At 42.5% G+C, this 14,594-nt stretch overlaps 1 protein-coding gene across 1 annotated transcript in view; it reads left to right on the top strand.

Annotated features, from left to right (window-relative positions):
- Positions 1–14,594, top strand: part of UBE2U (ubiquitin conjugating enzyme E2 U) — a 658,880-nt gene that overhangs the window by 438,977 nt on the left and 205,309 nt on the right. The window contains exon 6 of the mRNA XM_044085559.1: positions 2,655–2,730. Coding sequence (XP_043941494.1) covers positions 2,655–2,730 — 76 coding nt within the window. The remainder of the gene's footprint in view (positions 1–2,654; positions 2,731–14,594) is intronic.

Below are 14,594 nucleotides of genomic sequence, written 5' to 3' on the forward strand. Positions count from 1 at the left end.
ACTAAAGATTTTAGGACTACATATCAACTTTTGTATCTTATGGTGAAAAGAAAAAGGGACAGGAAATTTCTAAACAATTTCCAGATGTCTGTCTTTTTCTATTCAGTTCTGCTATTCTAATCATGGCAAAAATCTTCCTTAGAATATAAACACTCACAGTGCAAGAGTAGTTGCTACCTCTGGGGAATTTTAGAAGCATGTGAACTCTAAATCCGTGTTAGAAACTGATACTTGTTTTTTATATAAACATTTATCAAACATTACAAACTGGATTCTTTTTCAAGAGCCTGGACTAGATTCATTAGGGCTGTTCCTCAGGAAATTTTGTACCCTCATTTGTGAGAAATAGTGCCATATTGATCTTATGGAGAACATAGTAATGATGTGTAAGCAACTTACCATAATAGTAGCTGTTCATATAGATCATTGCTGCAGTACATATACTCTCCTTCCATACACTTACTGGACTGTCACTCAGACAAGGACTGGGTCCACTTTCCCCATGTATTTATCCTTTTGCTTACCCTTCTTGTGTATTATATAAATTGACATACAATTATAGTCTTCAGACTCCTGCCTCAATGGTAAGAAAGCGCTGAGTTTTAGCACATGTGTACTTCCTTCTTATACTAGCACTTCCTCTAATGATAAAGGAGAACATACTGTGTGCAGGAAAAGAACTTGAGCTTTGTAGGCCAGCTGAATAAATGCTTATCTTGGGAGATAAGTTCCTTTGATGAAGAATACTGCAGCAGTAGACTATTTAAACATCTACTGTTATAGTAAATTTCCTACAAAAGTGTACTGTCCTTGCATAAGATGATACCCTGGCAAGTCTAAGATGTATTACTAATCAGTCTAAGTGACATTCAAGGTTATCAGGTGGAAGAGAATAACAGTTTAACCTAACTTGCTGTCAAGAATTGCTTAACAGTTGTTTACCACATGATAATCATGACTTTTTGATGCCGCTGATAAACACTGTTTTCAATTTCTTATACCAAGTACACTTGGTGGGTTCAGTTCATTTAAATAAGACAAATAGGACAACATTAGTAAATAAGTCAATATAAAGAGAAATGCCAGTGGCCAGTTAAAGGGTATATTACAAACTTATGACAAGTGCCCATGATTTTTATGTCATGTGAGCAGCCCCTTTCCACATTTATATGTAATAAAATTAGAATAGTGCTTTTTATTGTCAGTAGTGAATAATTAGAATTTGAAAGTCCATTCCAAATTAATATCACATAGGCCATTATGGAAGTCAAAAAGAGTCTTACTGGTAACACCTTGTCTTTTTCCCTTGCAGTTGGGTCCATTCCATGAAAATATCACAGTTGTGGGATTGTTCATTTTAAAATGTTTCTCTTCAGACTAATTTTTGACTTTCCTAAGTATTCTTCTTTCTAATTTGCTTTTCTTCTTGCAGCAACCCAAAACAAATTTTCAACCTAAATCTGTTCCAGGAGGTAGCATCCAACTTTATTGCTGGCAGACGTACTTTAAATGCATCAGCTGCATTTAACAATTTTGCACACACTGCTCATGGAAATAGGATTGCAGGTGTAGGGGGCATAATGATCTATACATGGTCTATTACAGATGAGGATAGAGTTGAAGCTGGGCTTGCAACTTAAGTAAATATGTTATTAATTGCTTGGTTAATGTTATCTTGGGTATATTCTTCCCCTAAACCATGAATAATAGCACAGACTGTAATCTTCTTTCCATTTACAAGGTTACTGCTTTTTAAGAAGTTCATCTGCCTCATAATACCAGAAGCCATGGTATTATAATTATGTTATACGTTCATAGGTAAATCAGTCTACAGACTATTACATGACTAACCAATAACCAGAAAGTGACCAAAGGTGAGAAACAAACCCTCTAACTTGTGTCTGTGAGGTAAACACCTTAACTATTATGCCAACCAACCCCTCCTCTGCTTATAAAGAAGACAGTCTAGGATCAAATTAACTAAAGCATTTTTCTGGGGCAGTTAATATATTTTTGAGTTCTGAACATTGTTTTAATGATCAGAAATCATTGTGTGCAATGGAAAACTTTTTTTAATGCAGACATGATTAGTTTGGATAGTTCAAAACCAGCTACATTCAGTTCTTTACACTGTGAAGTGTTCTCAGTAATTGTAATTCAAAACTACTGAAGTGTATAGTCATTCAAAATGAGTCCGGAATGAGGAAGTTATAAACATTCTATAAATGGATAACAGTAACTGCATGTCACACAAGCAAAATGTTTTAACTTTGAAGCAGAGACCTCTGGGCTTTCTAATCATGTTTTCATACTCAAACTTCAACACTATTGCTATAGCATTTGAATTGCCTCTGATAGTAAATAAGTTGTGAATGTTTGATACACCTTTAAATCACATTGTGCAAACTTATTTCATTATTTTTTTATGTCTATTCATATAACTACTTTGTCTCGTGGTAATGAAATTTGAAGATTAAAAAAAAAATGGCAGAAATAATTTTTTCTCTGTGGAGCTGCACAGAGACTGAATTACAACAGTGTTGCTAACTTGCTTGCTCCCTCTCAAAGAACTGTTGTTAAGGTAAATACTTTACTCAAAACTGTGTTTTCTTGCTTTACATCCTGAAGAAAGTGTTTTCTTTTTTTCTGTTTAGGCGCTTCCGATACAATTAAAGAATTTTCATCATTTTCTTCACCTCTCTCATCCCCAATATTGCATAGCCTTGACGTGTAAGTCATAAAACTGAATGTTCTTTTATTAGAAGGGGTTTGTTGTATGTTTATCGCATGTTAATATATTCATTAGTAGATTTGATGGTTTTCTATAGATGCAACAACAGCTCTGTATAAAATGTACATGAAGAATATTATTTTGTACACTTTAGAGTCTATCAAACAGAAATGTTTGTCTCTGCTTAGCATTTTTTTTATTCAGAATTAACTGCTGTCTAGCTAGAAATGAAGAAGTGACACCTGGTTTCATTAAGCAAACTATAATTTCTGAAAATTATATTGATTCATTGTTATTGAATATCTATTTAGTGAAATCCCATAAAATGCTAAGAGCTAGTGATTATAAGAATGTAATATGTAGAACTGGTCACATAGCCTACAGATCTCTTTCTGTACAGCAACATACAGTATACCTATGCAAAACAGTTTGAAATACATGCAGCAGTTATGTTACACTACGGGGCCTATCTGAGTTTTATGTGAAATGCAAGTTTTTTTCTTACCAACATGGTTGTACTAACACAGGTTATGAAATTTTTAAAGCATTATACGTAAAATTACTATAAACTTTTTTGAGAGCTAGTAAAACTTTTTTAGGAAGTTCCTAATGCTACTGAAAATGCACATAAAACAACATTGTACTTAAGAGACAGCATCTTTCTTGTATTAAAATTCAGTACCACACAGGGCTATGGAGACAAAATGTGCACTGATGTGTTTCCCTGTTTTTTGTAACACCAGATGTCTTCATTTACTTTCACTTTTTCAGACTGGGCCTTATCATTGTGGAAGGATTTTTTGTGCACTAATGGTCCTTAAAGCTTTGTTGTCCAGAGTTTTATACTCTTGGTAGGATTTTCCTTTCCAATTTGGACTACATGGTGGTAACCAGACAAATTGCAGCCCAGAGTGCTCCCATCTGGGTTAATTTAAAGAATCAGAGAACCTCACCTAGAATAGTGATACTTGAACCCATCCCCTGAACCAGATAGTGCTCAGTGAGTGCTTACTCTCTGAATGACCAATTTAGCCTGTCCAGAATGAACCTCAAAAAGCTATGTGAAGCCATCATGTGAGCTAACCATCCATAAGACCGTTGGTGGTGATCAAGTGTGATGCCATTCAGGTGGTACACAGGGATGGGATAGATTAAGATGAATTAGGCCATGACAGTGACTCTGTCCTGGGATACAGAATGTCATTTTAGTTTTGAGGAAGAACTGAAGCTCGTCTTGGAGGTTGAAAAGTGCTAGCCAGATTTAATATGTCTACCTCTGTACGCAGCACTAGTCTTCACACCTTCCCCATTTCAAGTTTCCTATCCAGCCACCCCCTTTCTTCTTCTCTCAACACTATTCACCTCCATTCTTTAAATCCATACACTTGACATTCCCTACATTTATATTATGTGCTTGCAAAATTCTCCATAACATACTTACTGTAACTTGTAAAATGCACATCCCTAGCTTTATGTTGCAACCCATGCCTTTTTCCTCTGAGCTTTCAACTTTTACACTAACAACTGAAAATCAGCCTCACTGTATCCTATCCTTGCTAACACCACTTCCGTTTTAGATTCCTCAGCTTCTTTAATCTGAACTCTCAACACCCTAATATCCAAAATATCCCTAGAACAACTTGAGTAAGCTGGTTTCCTTCAAAAAATACACCAAATGTTTCTCCCTTCCTCTAAAATCTAAGTCTACATTTCTCCCTCAACAATTAACAATGCATATTTGTATATTAATCATTTTCTGCTACACCTTGTCTTCTGTTAACATACAGTTATCCTGACTGCATTACATAATTAACATTAACACACAGTTAAAATATGAACACTAAGTTTTTCATACTGCATTCCCATCTATGTTTAATCTCAAACCATTGTTTCTATATTTTAACAGTGTGTGCAGCAAACAGTTTAACACTTTCCTGTGCACTAATATTTCTTAAATGTGGAATCGGTGTTAGTGTTAACTTTCAAACATAAACACTGAAACTTTAATGCATTTTATTTAACTCATGGCACATGTATAGCCCCCCCCCCCCCGTTCATCTTCACAGGCACCCATCTGACAGAATAGCTGCCTTCCTTTATTTTACAGATCTTAATACTTTCAAGTCTATGTACTCTCTACTTAAATTGAGAAATGTCATCTATTTCAAATTTAATGTGTTAAATTGTGTGAAAATTGTGATCAGTATCTAACATATTCACAGTATCCACAATGCCTTCTCCTTTCATATGTCTTTCATTTCTGTTGTAATTTAAAATTGAGTAGTTCAATGCAAACATTTCTTGATTTGGTTTTTAAACAATATTAACCCGTTAATTTCTCCTTTCTTTCAGTCATTGTGCAAAGTTCAAGCAGTGTCTATATTCCTCATCTGACATTTGAATGTCCTCTCTTTAAATCACTTCCTGACTACTCAATAACTCCTTGAAAACCACCACTTCATCATTATCCATGAAGATCCAGCATATGCTGGGTCCACAACACCACTCTGTCCCAGATGACTAATACACCAAAGGCAAACTAGAAGGAAAAAACATGACAGCAGGTTTCAGAACATTCACTGATCCCACCTGCACACCTGCCTGTGTACCTTTCTGTTACTGGAGTGTCTCTGCATACCAGGATTAGTCAAGTTTCAATTCTCCCTCGCCCACTTACACATAGTTGATGTTAAGTTGTCAATCTCGCCTTCATTCTTGCTGGATGGGTTCGGAGCCAATCCTCGGCTCCGACTCGGCCAATACTAAAGCTCGAGAGCTAATTCCACCGGCTCGAGGCTCCCCTATATCCCACAATGCTAGGCGGTAACTACCCAGATCTTGTTTGCCGCTATAGCTGACGAGGTACATTTTCTACCGGCTCAGGCAGGTTAGTTACACTTTTTACCTTTAGGTACGTCTAATAACCCCTTTTTTATTTTTGATACATAACCTTTCAGTTTAATTTAAAGATTTAGATAAATCGACCCTGTTTGTCGAGCCCCCTTTTCCTTTTTTCCCTTATTCTAGGCCTTCGGCCCCTTCCCTCTCCCTAGTCCTTTACTAAATTAGTTTTTTGTAAGGGCTTGTGTGTGTGTGTGTGTGTTTGTGGCTTAACCTTAATAATTTATTTTAATATTTTTCTAAAGAGAGTGTCTGGAGTGTGTTTATGTGTGTTAGGCTCTCTTTTTTATTATGTCTAAAGACAAGGTCTCAGGCTTCAAGAAGTGTGACTCGTGCTGTCAGAAAATGTCTCTGACAGACGGTCACACTTCTTGTGTCTATTGCCTGGGGCCTTTGCACCTGCAGGACTCTTGTGCTTTTTGTCATGGGTTTAGCCCTAGAGTCCTGCAGGAATGCAAGAATAAGCTTATCTTGCGGGGCTTATTAAAGCCTGAAGGCCCCCCGACTCAGTCTGTGTCGGGGAAGCCTTCAAGAACTTCCAAACAGTCGGCTCCTGCTCCAGAGTCGACTGCTGAGAAGTCTAAGTCGGCTTCGACATCGGCTCCGGCTGGAGCCGATATTTCTAAGCCTCATACTGTTACCTCGGCTCCGGCTGGAGCCGAGGCTGATAAAACTTTGTCGGCTCTGATACCTTTATCGGAGCCACAATCGAGAAAGAGGTCCAGATCCCCCTCTATCGGATCCGTGCATTCGGCGCCAGGATCCCCTCTTCTTTCGGAACGAAGTCACAAAACTCATTCCTCACAGTCTTCCAGATTATCAGACCATGACTTGCAAAGGGTAGTGAGTAGACTTCTCAAGTCCAAGGCACTGGCCCAAATGCTGCATAGCCCGACTCACCAGTCAGTGGCTATTCCCGTTCCCCAATACATTCCTCCTCCGACTCCTTTGAATTCGGAGCCAAGGCTTGTTGGAGCCATGACTGTCTGTGCGTTGGATCCGATACCTTCCTTTTCGGCTCCGTCGTCTGCTCCGATCTCCTCTTTGGAGGGATCTCGGCGCCGAGCTTCCCTCGTTGGCTCCGAGGGGGCGAGTGGCATCGGACCCTTGTCCGACCCCGCTTTCCCTCTCGGGGCTTCAGCGTTGGTGAGTTCGGCTCCTACATCGGCTTCGGAGCCGTCTCTGTCGGTGCCGGGGGAGGTCCTTGTCTCTTCGGAGCGGGGGCCTCGGGCCTTGCCTGACAGGGGTGCCTTCGAGGTCATGCGGAGCGTGCTAGAACCAGGTTCTGCCCCACAGTCAGCTCCTTCAGCCCCTCTATCTACAGTGCCTGCGGTGATGTCTACTCACTCTCTTGTCTCAGACCGCAGAGAGCCAACTCCTCAAGATTCCCCATTGGGAATTTCCTCCTCTTCCGAGGCCTCTCCTGACCCTGCAGGAGATCCCACAAGGAAGAGGCAGTGCAAGAGGAAGCACATTGACTCCCCTGAGTCTATCACCTCTGACACTGACTTAGAGGAATCCGAAGGTTCCCCTCGATCCCCCTCTGAGGATGTCTCCTTTGCTGACATCCTTGAGATCCTGAAACAGAGGGGGAACTGGCCAGCCCTTAACCCTTCGGAGGATGAGTTAGTGTATCTTGAGGCGTTTGGTTCTCGCCCTTCTACCTCCTGGGTGTCCCCTCCCTTTGACCCCCTTATGGAAGTGGTGGCAAGGAAGGCTTGGACGGCTCCTGACTCAGTGGAACCCACCCCGAGGAGACCATCCAAATTTATTACTGCCCCCAGAGACAAAGATTTTTTATCCAAAGGTGTCCCTGTTGATGCCATGGTGGTGGCGGCGGCCACAAAAAAGGAGTTAGCTGATCCTTCGGTTCCTGTCCATCCTCCTAATAAGGAATCTAGGACCATGGACAGGTACGGCAAGCAGATGTTCTCATCAGCGACCTTTTCAATGCGGTCGCTGAACTACTTATGCCACTTCACTCGTCTCCAGAGAGATTTACTCAAGGATATGGGTGAACTGATAAAGGATCCTACAGCTGAGGAGTTCAAAGACACAATGAACTCCCAGTTGGCAACCCTAAATTCCATCGTTATCTCCTCCATGCGGCTGGTCTCATATGCAGCAGATGGGGCGAGTAGAGCTGCAGGCACAGGTGTTGCCTTACGACGTCACGCCTGGATGCGGCTATGCAACTTTGCGGACCCTTTCAAGGCGTCCTTCACCAATTCTCCCTTTGATGGATCATCCTTGTTTGGTCCACAGGTAAAGGATACATTGACCAGGTGCGAGGTAGAGGGTAAGACTCTCTCTGCTGTAGGAGTCCGTTTTTCTACCCCTTCTAGACCCTATCCCAAAGGTCAAAGGGGAGGAAAGATATGGTTCCGCAAACAATCCCAGGGAGTCTCATCTGACGCACAAGGCCGATTCCCCTCTAGAGGCAGAGGGGGGAATAATAATAGACGCCACCCTAGAGGCAGAGGAGGTCCGCAAAACCAGGGTAGCAGAGAAATGTTCTCTGACAAACCCTTTCAGCACCCCTGAGGGACTGCCCGGCTGTCCACCTTCGGAGGCAGTCGGGGGAAGGTTATCACTGTACCCAAAAGCCTGGCTTTCCCTTACTCAAGACAAATGGGTACAGTCGATCATATCCAAGGGTTACAAAATTCCCTTTACTCACATCCCAACCCAACCAAAAAGATCCCTTCCAGATGTTCCACCCGGTCTAAGGGAACAAGCAGCATTAGAAATTTCAAAGCTGCTATCAAAAAGAGCTATCCAATCAGTCCCGGCAGACCAGCAAGGATCCGGAATCTACTCCAAATTCTTTTTGGTACCAAAGAAAACAGGGGACTGGAGACCCATACTGGATCTCAGCTACTTAAACAAGTTTGTCAAGAAAACAAAATTCCGGATGGTCACGCTACAGTCCATTCTACCCTTCTTGGGTCAGGACAATTGGATGTGCTCGATAGATCTTCAGGACGCGTACTACCACATCAAAATGAACAGACGCTCCAGGAGATATCTCCGCTTCAGGCTGGGAGCCAGTCACTACCAGTTCAGGGTCCTGCCCTTTGGTCTCACTACAGCCCCCCGTGTGTTCACCAAATGCATGGCAGTGGTCGCGGCTCACTTGAGACGTCAAGGATTCCAGGTGTTTCCATATTTGGATGACTGGCTCCTTACTGCCACCACCAGACATCAGCTTCTCCTATCCAGGGACTTCACCATCCAATCTTGCCAAGCTCTAGGCATTTCGATAAATTTCGGAAAATCTGCTTTGTCGCCTTGTCAATCTATTGTCTTTATAGGCGCCACCTTAGACACACTGAATCTTTCAGCCAGACTCACAGAGCAGAGGGTGTCAGACATTCGGAACCAAGTTTCCCTTCTCTTACAATGCAACAAAGTCAAAGCCAGACTGGTTTTGAAGGTACTAGGACTCATGACAGCAGCTATTCCCCTTCTCCCCTTAGCTCTCTTTCACATGAGGATCCTCCAATGGATGCTGTTTACTCAATGGTCCTTTCAACAGCTCCCGATGTCCCATACCATATTGATAACTCAAGCATGCAAGAATCAACTGTCTTGGTGGATCACATCACCTCAACTTCTCCGAGGAAGACCCTTCACTCCCCCCCCCCCAGTCGCCACGTCGACAACAGACGCCTCCCTGATCGGGTGGGGGGGGCATTATCAGGGCAGGACAGTCCAGGGCACGTGGCAACCTTTCAAGTGCCACTTGCACATAAACATCTTAGAGATGAGAGCAGTGCTTTTAGCGTTGCAAGCCCTTCACGACTCTCTTCCCACTGGGACTATTGCATTTCAAACGGACAACATGTCCGTAGTGTGGTACATCAACAAACAAGGCGGAACCAGATCATACCCTTTATGTCGAGAGGCACTCAGACTTTGGCAATGGGCGATCTCTTCTCAGCATTTTCTGATAGCAACGCACATTCCCGGGAAATCCAACGTTATTGCAGACAAATTGAGCAGAGCAATTCTCATGCCCCACGAGTGGTCTCTAAAGAAATCAGTTCTAGAAGAAGTATTCCTAAGATGGGGCCAGCCTTGCTGCAATCTTTTTGCTACTCCCCAAAACAGCAAGTGTCATGACTTCTTCACTCTCTTCCTGTTACCAGGCCATCCCACCAGAGACGCTCTAGTCCACGATTGGCCCCGAGGACTTCTATATGCCTTTCCCCCCTTTCCACTGATATCTCAACTAATTCAGAAAGCCATCGCCTTGAGAGTGACAATGATCCTCATTGCCCCTTACTGGCCTCGACAGATATGGTTTCCCTTTCTTCATCATTACCTTTTGGAGCAGCCTTGGCATCTGGACCCAGTACCAGATCTGATAACCCACCAATCGGGTCGGCTGCACCAATCTCTGCCTTCTCTAAACCTCACAGCGTGGTTTCTCCGATTCCAACCTTAGCCAGGCTTCCCTCAATATCTCGCTCGGTCCGAGATATCTTGATAGCCTCTCATAAATCTTCTACCCGGAAGATTTATAGTAGCAAATGGAAACACTTTACCTTTTGGGCAACATCAAAAACATAGATCCCTTTACTGCACCTATCCAGTCTATTTTAGACTTTCTAGCAGAACTCTTTCATTTAGGATCTTCTGCATCAACCATTAGAGTTCAACTGGCTGCCATATCAAATTTTCATGTTGGTGTTTCAGAGTCTAGCATCATGGCTCACAAACTCTGTAAAGCCTTTTTAAGGGGTGTATTTCTTCTTAAACCTCCAATCAAAGATCCCCCGCCTCAATGGGAGGATTTGAACTTGGTTCTGGCATCTTTAATTCTTCCCCCCTTCGAGCCGGCGGCTTCATGTTCTCTGAAGTTGCTTTCTTGGAAGACACTTTTTCTGGTAGCTATAACTTCAGCGAGAAGGGTATCCGAACTCCATGCTCTGTGCAGTTGTCCTCCTTACTTAGTTTTTCAAAAAGATAGGGTATCCCTCCGTACTAATCCATCCTTTTTGCCTAAAATTTCTTCTCAAATAAACCTAAACCAAATTATTGATCTTCCTGTCTTTTTCCCTAACTATTCAAACAGGTCGGAACAAAAGCTACATTTTTTGGATGTTCATCGCCAACTTAGATATTACTTAGACAGGACTAAACAATTCAGGAAATCTGATCAATTGTTTCTGTCATATGCGGAAGGCAAATTGGGCCTTCCAGTTACTAAAGTATCCCTCTCTAGATGGCTCACCTCTACAGTTACCTTCATCTATGAGATCAGACATCAAAAACTACCCTCAAGACCTAGAGCTCATTCAACTAGGGCATTAGCTACATCCGTAGCTTTTCAGGATAGGCTGCCAATAGATTCAATTTCTGCAGCGGCCACCTGGGCTTCTCCTCATACATTCATTTCACATTACAAATTGGACATGGTTTCCAGAAGTCGTGCCAATTTTGGTTCCACTGTTCTCAAGAGTTTGTTCCGATAGGCCACCCGGGATAAGGTGCTAGGGACGTGGTCCCATCCAGCAAGAATGAAGGCGAGATTGACAACTTAACATTAAGAAGTTATGTACCTACCATAACGTTCCATGTTAGTTGTCTTCTTCTCGCCTTCTTTCTTGTGTCCCACCCTCCTTCCCCCAAGCCTGGACAGACTGACTGGAATTCATTTTGTGTTTTTCTTCCGAAAGTTGTCATTCCCACACGTTCTTCCACCTCTTCTATCCTTACTGAGGTCTGCCTTTCTTTTACGACAGATTGTTTTGAGGTGGGTTTCCCTACTCCATTCTATGGAGACTAGGATTGCTTGGTATAGCTATCAAACGAGATCTGAGTAGTTACCGCCTAGCATTGTGGGATATAGGGGAGCGTCGAGCCGGTGGAATTAGCTCTCGAGCTTTAGTATTGGCCGAGTCGGAGCCGAGGATCAGCTCCGAACCATCCAGCAAGAAAGAAGGCGAGAAGAAGACAACTAACATGGAACGTTATGGTAGGTACATAACTTCTTATTTTTTCTGCTGCTCCTTTGCTTTGTTGCTCCACTGTGTCTCTTATTGCCCCCAAAACAAGTCTTCTCTCTTGCTTTCCACTCCTTCATCTGCAACCCATTTAGAATGACCAGATATCCTCACATTTTCCGGATCTTGTTTCCTTTCTTAAGAAGTGAACAATCTCTTATCCCTTTATTGTCGCCTCCTACTCCTCTTTGTCAATCTCTTTAGTAGAAATAGGAATAGAACTAACTGTTCCCATGTACCACAATTACCAAACACTTCTCTGTTCATCCTTGCTTGCAGCTGGTCATCATGTCCACCAATTAGCTCCTCTCCTACACTAGCTTCTGTACGCATGGTGTTAGTCTCACACTTTAATGTTTGAGCTGCAGTCTCTTCAGCCACCTTGATAGGGCCAGGCATCACATTTTATCATAGGCATTGCTATGCCTTTCAGTCCACATAACCATTTCATAGTTTTATTATATTACAATATAAGCTTATTGCATCTTCTAGCATATATGTCTAATGTGTCTGCACTTTCCAAAGTTGCAAAATATAGCAGACCTACTGCAGCCCCAAACTAATTTGCTTTGCATGAGCTTGGGAAGAGTAATCTTCCAAAATGTAAACTCTTCTTCGCTACCTGAAAGCCTTTCCTCAGAGTTCTGTCTTGTCAGATATTCCTCACAATGATAATTATGTACTTTTATAGGAAAGCATCTCAAGTTTCTCATTTCCTGTTTTCCTTCTGACCCTATGAGCACAGTCAGTCTGTCATTCAAGATGTGGTATCTCTACTGCTCTGTTTTGGAGTCACTGCTCCAATAAATAAATGATGTATTTTCCATCTTCCCCTTCCCCAGCCTAGCAAAGTGCAAACTCTGTCTGCATTTTCTATTTTCCAGATGTTCACATTTGCCCATCCACATTTCAGAATCCTCTTTTAATAATTTAATTTAGGCTTCAGACTTGTCATTTACTTGCTGCAATCTCCCAGACTAATTTTCTTCACCTCCTACAATACACCGCTTCATCCATTTCACTTGCTAGACCTTCTATTTTTTTCACTCTTTGCCACCACTCTGTTATCAACCATTCCAGGCCATTTGGCCCATTCATTCCTCATCATGTTAGCTGTTAATATATTGAGGGCATCTGTACTGTTAATATGTGCTTTTTAACTTCAATTACAAGTCAGACTAACACGCAGGGTAACTGGGCAGTACCAGGCATTATTCAGTTTGTGCAGTACATGTACGGATCGATCAAGAAAAGTGAAAAGAAACGGATCATACTGACATGATTGCTTTAATATGAACAATCAACATGTAAAAGACTGAAAAGTTTTGATGAGCCGGCACAACATGATTATACATGCCTGTTTATGTGACTATGGCATCTGCCACAAAACTAGACACCTCTTTTTTGATAAGGACAGGCAACATTGTTTACTGTCAGTATAAATATATCAGAGTAGTATGTCTTCCAGCCACTGGGGATGCACAAGCCAGTGCATTTCTTTGTGACGGTCCCAAGCCCGGGTAAATGAGGAGGGTTGCATCAGGAAGGGCATCCGGCATAATATTTTGCCAAGTCATACATGCAGACAACAGTACAGAAATACATACTGGATCGGTCGAGGCTCGGGTTAATAACGACTGCCACCAGTACTGTTGGCCAACAGGGTGCTGGTGGAAATTAGGCTACTGTTGGCTGAAGGAGGAGAAGAGGGGGGAGGCATGCCCGAAGGCAGGTAAAGGTTAGGACTGTGATAGTCAGGGTCGGAACTTTGAATGTTGGCAGTATGACTGGTATAGGGAGAGAGCTAGCTGATATGATGGACCGAAGGAAGGTTGGTATATTGTGTGTGCAAGAGACCAGATGGAAGGGAAGCAAGGCTAGGTGTATCAGAGGTGGTTTCAAATTGTTTTATCATGGTGTGGATGGGAGGAGAAATGGCGTAGGCATTATCCTGAAGGAGCAGTATGCTAAGAGTGTTTTGGAGGTGAAAAGAGTGTCGGATGTTTATGAAGCTGGAAATTGATGGTGTAATGATGAATGTTGTTAAGTGCATATGCTCCACAAGTTGGGTGTGCGATGGATGAGAAAGAAAAATTTTGGAGATAGTTGGATGAAGTGGTAATGACTGTACCCAAGGGTGAGAGACTGGTGATTGGAGCAGATTTCAATGGGCATGTTGGTGAAGGGAACAGAGGGGATGAGGAAGTGATGAGTAGATATGGTGTTAAGCAAAGGAATGCAGAAGGGCAGATGGTAGTGGATTTTGCAAAAAGGATGGACATGGCTGTGATGAATACATATTTTAACAAGAGGGAGGAGCATAGGGTAACATACAAGAGTGGAGGAAGATGCACACAGATGGATTATATCTTATGTGGAAGGGCCAGTCTGAAGGAGATTGGAGACTGTAAAGTGGTGGCAGGGGAAAGTGTAGTTAGGCAGCATAGGATGGTGGTTTGTAGGATGACATTGGTGATCAAGAAGAGGAGGATGAGTGTGAGGGCAGCACCAAGGATCAAATGGTGGAAATTGAAAAAGGGTAATTGTGAGGTGATGTTCAGGGATGAGTTAAGTCAGGCACTGGGTGGCAGTGAAGAGTTACCGAATAGCTGGGTAACTACAGCAGAGCTAGTAAGAGAGATGGCTAGAAAGGTGCTTGGTGTGACATATGGAAAGAGGAAGGAGGACAAAGAGGGCCTGATGCTGGAGTGAAGAAGTACAGGAGAGTATACAGAGAAGAAGTGGGATTGTCAAAGAGATGAAGAAAGTAGACAAGTAGACAAGAGTATAAGGAGATGAGGTGCATGGCAAAGAGAGAGGTGGTGAAGGCTAAGGATAAGGCATATGAAGAGTTGTATAAAAGGCTGGACACTAAGGAGGGAGAAAAGGATCTGTACCGATTGCTACTAAACCAGCACAGCTCCTGATGCCAAACAGCAGGACTAAACGCC

Source organism: Protopterus annectens, chromosome 10.part0, assembly GCF_019279795.1.
Source record: "Protopterus annectens isolate FY-2018-M chromosome 10.part0, PAN1.0, whole genome shotgun sequence".
Lineage (NCBI taxonomy): Eukaryota > Metazoa > Chordata > Ceratodontiformes > Protopteridae > Protopterus > Protopterus annectens.